The sequence below is a fragment of the Poecilia reticulata genome, chromosome 16 (assembly GCF_904066995.2).
Source record: "Poecilia reticulata chromosome 16, P_reticulata-male-v2, whole genome shotgun sequence".
Classification (NCBI taxonomy): domain Eukaryota; kingdom Metazoa; phylum Chordata; class Actinopteri; order Cyprinodontiformes; family Poeciliidae; genus Poecilia; species Poecilia reticulata.
Window position 1 is genome coordinate 2,561,760 of NC_088845.1, and position 7,489 is coordinate 2,569,248.

A 7,489-nucleotide genomic window follows, 5' to 3' on the forward strand; every position below is an offset into this window, starting at 1 on the left:
AAAAATGAAGAAAAGTCCAACTAGGATTTGGCCCAGAGGACAGAAATGCATCATCATTTTCTTGGTCTTCTTCTGTAATCCCAGTTTTCATCCTAAAGTGGGAATTGGGAATCATGTTGGAGTGTAAATCCTGCCATCTCTGACATCTTAAGTGATTTTTAATAAATGTGGACATGACAGTCCTGGGTGTAAATTTCCTTGTTCTCCTTGTGAATACATTAATTCTCTCCTCTCATGGTTCAAAAACATGATTTGATCTAAATTTCCCTGAACTGTGATTACATGTTTATGGTTGTTTGGCTCATGATGGACTGGGGACCAATGCTGCATCTTAAAAAAATGAATAACAGCAGAACAAGAACTTTGACATTTCACATTTTCTTCTTGTAAATGATAGAATAACCTGAAATACGACTCAGCTTAGCAGCTACTTTACCTCTTTTTTTTTTCCAGTTTCAAAATAATATTTATTTTTTTATTGCAAAATAACAAAAAGAGGCAAAATGGATACACTTTCATTTTAGCACGCATCCGTGTGCCTTTTTGGCTACATTTGGTTTCCAGATGTTTGTTTTTTCAGTTTTTGATTGGATAGTTTGAAGTGGCATAAATTCGAAATGAATTTTAAAAATTTTCTAAAATCTGCAGAAAATACAATAAAAAGGAAAAAAAGTGTTTTCTGTACTTTATTGAATATTAGGCTGTTACAAGAAAATGTACATGATGGAGATAAATGTGGTTATTGCTACTCCATTTTATAAATTTAGTAGCACATCGTTCTCCTTCTGCTGTAGACAAAGTGACAATCTTTTAAATTTCTAAACAGGAGATCCACATGTTAATTCAACATTCAGCTGCAGATATATTCAGGACATTAATGTGAAAGTAGCTGATGAAAGCAATAGAACACACGGCAAAGATGAAGACATTTTCAGTGATGCTTTAAAAGTTCAAAGTCCCTTAGTGAAATTCATCCGTCATTTTCTGCTTGTTTTATAAGCAGATCAGGACGCTGTGCAAAAAAATAAAAAAATACAGGGCAAAAAAATGATGGAGAAACCATTGTTCTGCCTAAACTTAGAGGTTTATAAGTACATTACCATTTCTGACCCTTTTTACATCAAACATAAAGCATAAATTCAAATTCCTTCATCTGAAACCAAGAACACTGTCAGGCGAACAGAGTCTGTTCTGATTCGATTAAATGGAGTCAGAGTAAAACTCAACGTGTGCACAGATAAAAATAAAGTTTCCTATGAATCCATACTAAAATATTTCAACACTGGCAAAAATATATTGAAAGTAATGCATCTCAAAACAATTAGAAAGCTATTGTTAACTATAATCTCCGTTAAATGATTCATTCTTTTCCTTTTTCCTGAAGTAAAAAAGCAGAAAAAAAGCAGTGTGTTGCCAAGAACAAGTGAAACCTTCACACTCTCAGACGGGTCACAGATACCCTGCAGGTCTATTACAAACTGAGAATCATTTTGCTTTCACCAGTTAAAAGTAATTCAACTACCTATTTGCAAGTGCAAACTGATGCGTTTCACCAGGGATGGGAAACATGGCAGGTTTGTTGACTGGCATTGAGCAGATGAAAGCCATTTCCCTGTAAATGAACAAACAGAAGGAGTTTTCATCCTTCTGACTTCAGAGACTGGTCGGGAACATCTGCAGGACGTTCTTTGGACAGCAGCACAGGAACGACTCCCTGGGCGGTCTTGTTGAGGATGCAGTAGTCGCTACAGTGACGGGGTGTCGGGATCTCATCCACAGGACTGCATGGCAAGCTGCACTCCGGGCTTTGGGTCAGACCCTCGCAGCTGCAGCCAGAATCAGAACGGCTTATCTCGAGGAAATCTTTTGGATCGGAGCAGACAACCTCTACGTTTTGGACGCAGGGACTCCAAACGGAGCAGGGGAGCTGAGTGTACGGAGTGTCTCCTGGAAAAGGAGGAGCGGAGGCTTTCTCCATCCCTGGAAAACCAACGTAGGAGGTGTGACTCAGAGGAAAGACCAGCTGCGTGAGGAAGACTTGGTTCTCCTCTAAATCCTTTGGGCTGGACTGTGGCACAACAGTCACGGCATCGGTGATCAAGTCCTCCTCGGTTTTGTACGTCAGATCATACTTGCCGTGAGGTGAAAGCCACTCCTGAAAGTTCAACAGAAGAGTGTGATGAGGTGGCGCGTCTTTAGGAGGCGGGTTTCTTTAAATGATTGCTCTGTTTGCTCATTCAACTGTTTTTTCAAAGGTTTATTTCTGATGATAAACTATTTTCACCTCTGATATAACCTGGTACATGTTCATGAAGAGCACTCTGAGTCGATACAATGTTCTTAAATAAGCCAAAGGTCAGTCGCTGTGTTTCCATTCACTATATAATTTGATATTTCAAAAATAAATTTGGGGCTGCACAGTGGCGCAGTTGGTAGAGCTGTTGCCTTGCAGCAAGAAGGCTCTGGGTTCGATTCCCAGCCCCGGTCTTTCTGCATGGAGTTTGCATGTTCTCCCTGTGCATGGTGGGTTTTCTCCGGGTACTCCGGTTTCCTCCCACAGTCCAAAAACATGACTGTCAGGACTGTCTCCAAATTGCCCCTAGGTGTGAGTGTGTGTGTGCATGGTTGTGTGTCCTGTGTGTCTCTGTGTTGCCCTGCGACAGACTGGCGACCTGTCCAGGGTGACCCCGCCTCTCGCGCGGTACGCTAGCTGGAGAGGAACCAGCAACCCTCCCGACCCCACCAAGGGGCAAGGGTGTAAAGACGATGGATGGAAAAATAAATGAGCTGAATGGAAACGCACTAATTTTGATCAAACGTTTTGGTGCTATGATGATGTTTTGATTGGTTGATTTCACAAAACTGCAATGGAAACCCTTTTTTTGCATCACATGATCAATGACCAGATGTTGCCACTGGAGTAAACCATGAAGAAGAAGATGACAGGAAGTAGTTGGAGGATGATGGCGCAGCATGTTTTTTTTATTACTTCCTGCATGAACAAACTTATTTATGTGTGGGTTTCATGCATTTCTTACACTGCAACTGCGAAATTGTTTTTTCGACATTAGTGGAATGTTGATAAAGTTTTTCACACATTTTTATTGAAAATGCAACATCTGATACATTTATCTCAAATTTTCTGCCTCATAATTTTGTGTATTGTGTGACAGATTATGTCTTGTTAGTCATTAAATTGGTCTCCTGGTATACGTACTGCTTCGCAAACATACTTTTACACACAGAAATGTACAAAATGGATAGCAATATTGATATTTTAAAAGTGTTTTAAAAGTGTGAAAACATCAAATTACTTCAACTTAAATTGTTAGCTATAATTGTGGAGACAATTATATATATCAGGGTTTTCCCCCAGTGTATTATAAGCCTGGCGGGCTACCAGGCTTTACTTGTCCCTCCACCAGGCTATGCATCGTTTTTTTTATTTTTTAGTTTTTTTTATCATTGCTTTTTTTAACACTTTATAGTTGGTGTTTATGTATTTATCTTCCAGTCTTCCAATAACACATAACTATCAAATTTCCTGTCAACTTTAAACGTTTTTTTAACTCCAAACATGGCGGCCGGCTGGATGAATGACAGCCCTAGCGCCCCACGCACCCGGCTTAGCAAGTTTTCTGGGGGAAACCCTGTACATAATCATATAAACAACAAAAATAACATAAAAATACGTTGATTGTGATATGGGTCACTTTTGACCTGCTTTCTGTTAGGGTTCTGTTACTCATGTGTGTGTGTAAGGGTTGAAGAATTAGAAACATCTGTAAGATTTGCCCAAAAGGGATCAAATATATTACAAACTGTAGTATTACAAAGCCTTGACGTACACCAAAATAAACTGTATATTAAAATATTTCCAATAATTATGGAAAAAGGTCTGAATAATTTATAGCATATATTTTTTCCAAATGAATTTTCTGTATAAAATGATTAAGTTATGGGATTCCTGTCATTCCTTACCAGAAACATTTCCTACCGTGGAAACGTATAAATCTAAAACTGTTATGTGTAAATGTTCTGAAGTAAAGAGACATTTTACAGTAAAAACTCTTATTAAGTCATCTGAAGATCTCACCTGTAGATTTCCGTCATGTTGCTGAAACAGAGGCTTAAAGAACGGGGCCGGTGTTGGTGTGCGGCCCAGAGTTTTGATCTTCATTCTGTCAGGTCAAAACATTATTCAGACACATATTCTGAGGTAATCAAATATTCTGACCTGTAACTGTTGGAGGAACAGCTGAGTTACCTTGTAGCAGGATTGTAGAAAGCAAACAGGAGGATTCCAATAATTAAACAGGCGGGGCCCAGAGATTTGAGTAAAATGGTAACTATGTCTTGTTCTGAGAAGATGTGTGAAATAGGACAGAGTTAGCGAGTCATGCTGAAAGTGCACAAGATGCCTGATGTCTCTGAATTATCTGCACAGTTCTGTGTAAGCTGTGGGGGAAACGCCTGGCACTCATACTTTGGCTGATAATACACTGATGTTTCATGACGAATAAATCTTTATCTAAATTGCAAAACAGGAAAAAAATATTTGACAAGTAACTTTTAAAACATTAGGATTCAGTGGTTTACGGTTTGTCATCTTTTTGATTGTGTGCAAAAGTTAAAAACATAAAAAATGTCAGTTTACCTGTCATTTGTTCATTTGTCCAGCATGCTGGTTCACCCCACTCACTCCACGTAGAGCGCCAGGCTGTGTTGTCCACAGGCTTAAATCTGGCTTTCACGCAGTACTCTGTGTTTTGTTTGAGCAATGCTTTGCTAGGAATTGTGTAATTATTTTCAAATGGTGGGAGGGAAACAGTCTGAGGAGAAACACAAGCAGCGATGTTAGCAGCTAACCCATGGAGGTCAGAAGTGATTATGGCATATTGTTCACATTAACGGGTCTTACTCTGTTCCAGCTGCCGTGGGATTCTTGAAGCAGAGCTTCATATTTGAGTTTGCCTTTAAAGTACAAGTGTTCTTTATACCTGTCACTCTTACAGGTTATGTTGATATAATCTGTTGATTTTTGGAGATCCACTGCAGGAGGTGGACTCAGCTTAACTGTTTAGAAGAAAAGGTCTCAATCAGATTTACTTTTACATCCTTTAAAGACGTAACTTAAAACGTGTTTTACATGAGCACAACGATACCAAACAAACCACGACAAGAGAAATGTGGATTGTAGAACAATTATTTCACACTTACTGTTAAGTCTTGGTCTGAAGTCACTTTGGAGAACTTTGCAGAAAGATGCATTACAAATATTTATTTCATAAATATAAATGGATGCCATTTCTGAATCTGAAACTTGACAGTTGCAGAAGTAACCCTGATCAGTCGCCACGATTGGACACGTGTTGCTAAAAAACAAAAAAAACATCAAACTTTCTTATAGATTCACTGAAAATACACACGTTTAGGAACAGTTCAGTGCTTTTATGTGCAGATAGTTCAGTTCAGAATACATTATTCATCCCAAAATGGTTATTCATTTTGATCGCTCGTCTATATAATACAACATAGGATGTTATAAAACAAGTGTTCAGTTCACTGCATAACGGCTGCTAGAGACTTTTACAATGGGTCGAATGCACGGCTACATGCTGATGTATTTTAATTTTTACACTTCTATATTCTTTTTTTACTTATTTATCACTGATGTGCAATTTAGTAATGTTTAGCAACGTAATAATGAAAATTCTTGTTTTATTCACACTTTCCATTTTACATCGCTTTGTGATTTTATGTCAGTGAAAAGTGCTTTATAAGTAAACTTTACTTACACACACACACACACACACACACACACACACACACACACACACACACACACGCGCACACACACACACACACACACACACACATACCTTTTTCTATAAGTGAACTTCAGGCTGTAGTTGTCAGGTTTGATGCCGTTCACCCCACAGGTTATGTTTTTGATGTAGTCACTCACACATGAAACTGAACAAGCAGAAATAGGAAGAAAAACATTTATATACAAAAAAAAATCAACTTGAAGTAAAAGGAACAACTGAACTAAACCAAAGTATTGCCTGAGAACTGCGGATGACTTTGTTTACATTTATATCCGGTTATTTTTGATACAGATATATATATATATTAAATCTGCTGGTACACAGTAAAACTGCCAGTGTTCAAATATATTCAAAGTAACACCAGTGTAGTGTTGTTCACCAAACATAATGTGGTGTTAAAAAAGTAAATAATTGACCCACAAAGTGTCAATATCAATCAAATCCAGGGGAACATATTCAGTATCATCATTTCAGTATTATAGACCAATGTTCATTTAACAAAAAAAATGGGTGTCAATCTTTTAACACTTTCAAAAGTGTTACTTTCACACCAGCTGACTTGGACACATAGACACTTTTGGGTGTTAATTCAACACTGGCATTTTTACTGTGTATGATGGATGTTTATGTGAGACTACGTTGATCTGACACTTAATCTCTCGTAACGGTTAAATATAAACAGTTACAATTCTTTACAAATGTCTTGTGTTTCTTAACCCAAACAGCAAAAGTTTCCAGTTTTCCCTGACCTGAAGGTCTGTCAATGTAATGCTCTTTGTAATTTATCTGTTTTTTTGTTTTTTTCTTAACTCATTTTTAGTCCAGTTTCATCACCGGATCAGAAAATAACAGAAAGCTCAGCAAAAACATTTCCATACTGGGAACCAAAGCAACAAAAACCTGTTTCCTTAGCTTTGGTTGAATCTATGGAAACACATAATTTCAGTGAGTCTTAAAATGCTTTTCAAAGCTGGAAACTATAAATAGACAAATCATGAACCAAGCAGTCATCGCTTTAGGTGGTTTCTGTTCAGAAAAGTGTAATTTACCATGTAACTGTAGTTCAGTGAATTGTTCATTCATATCAAAACCAGATGAGTCTCACATGTGAAAGGAACAAAACGATAACACACACGTGATATAAAACACAGATAATATACGTTTTTGACATTTCGACACTTTAAAATTTCCGCTGAACACTAGTTCTGTGGTTGATGACTGGGATGTGGGACAGAAAGGTTATCTGTAGTCATCTCTCTAATTCATCTTATGAGAGGAGCAGTGACATGATGAAAGCCTGCAGAGTGATTAAAGCTGCGTTTCTGTGTCCATGGATCTGAACGGTACCTGTGATGCTGCGGGCCGCTGCCAGGATGCTGAAGCACCAGAGCACAAACAGGAGCCGCCCTCTCATCATGGCTTACTGGATCATAAGCATCACTCTGCCAACGTTAACAAGACATTCAAAAACATTAAACGATGTATTCCGTAGACGATCAACATTTAAAATTACACATTTAACCGTGGAGACATGAAATGCGATCGATTTGTTGAAGAATGAATGAGCAGATGTTGGCATAGAGGAAAGTGTTATTACCTCAGAGCTGCGGTGCTGCTGATGTCTCTGTGTGAATGAGAAGTCTCTCTGAGGTTTGAAC

General features: G+C 38.1%; 1 protein-coding gene and 1 long non-coding RNA gene across 2 annotated transcripts; both read right to left on the bottom strand.

Annotated features, from left to right (window-relative positions):
- Nucleotides 1-673: 673 nt before the first annotated feature.
- LOC145547545 (uncharacterized) lies at nt 674-4,826 on the bottom strand. Its single transcript, XM_081597602.1, has 4 exons — nt 4,658-4,826; nt 4,268-4,361; nt 4,097-4,181; nt 674-2,155 (listed from the first exon to the last, which is right to left on the bottom strand). Exons 1-4 carry the CDS (start codon nt 4,662-4,664, stop codon nt 1,640-1,642), a joined length of 702 nt encoding a protein of 233 aa, XP_081453728.1. The 5' UTR covers nt 4,665-4,826; the 3' UTR covers nt 674-1,639.
- Nucleotides 4,827-4,927: 101 nt separating this feature from the next.
- Nucleotides 4,928-7,489, bottom strand: LOC103477569 (uncharacterized). The gene is made up of 5 exons (XR_014091424.1): nt 7,429-7,489; nt 7,179-7,273; nt 5,883-5,976; nt 5,221-5,375; nt 4,928-5,076 (listed from the first exon to the last, which is right to left on the bottom strand). It is a non-coding gene; the product is annotated as an uncharacterized LOC103477569 (long non-coding RNA).

Excerpts from the sequence above, each read along its gene's own strand:
- LOC145547545 (XM_081597602.1), bottom strand. Across the intron at positions 4,182-4,267 it reads TTCTACAATCCTGCTACAAG|AATGAAGATCAAAACTCTGG; the intron begins GTAACTCAGCTG and ends TTGACCTGACAG. Across the intron at positions 2,156-4,096 it reads AACATGACGGAAATCTACAG|GAGTGGCTTTCACCTCACGG; the intron begins GTGAGATCTTCA and ends TTGAACTTTCAG.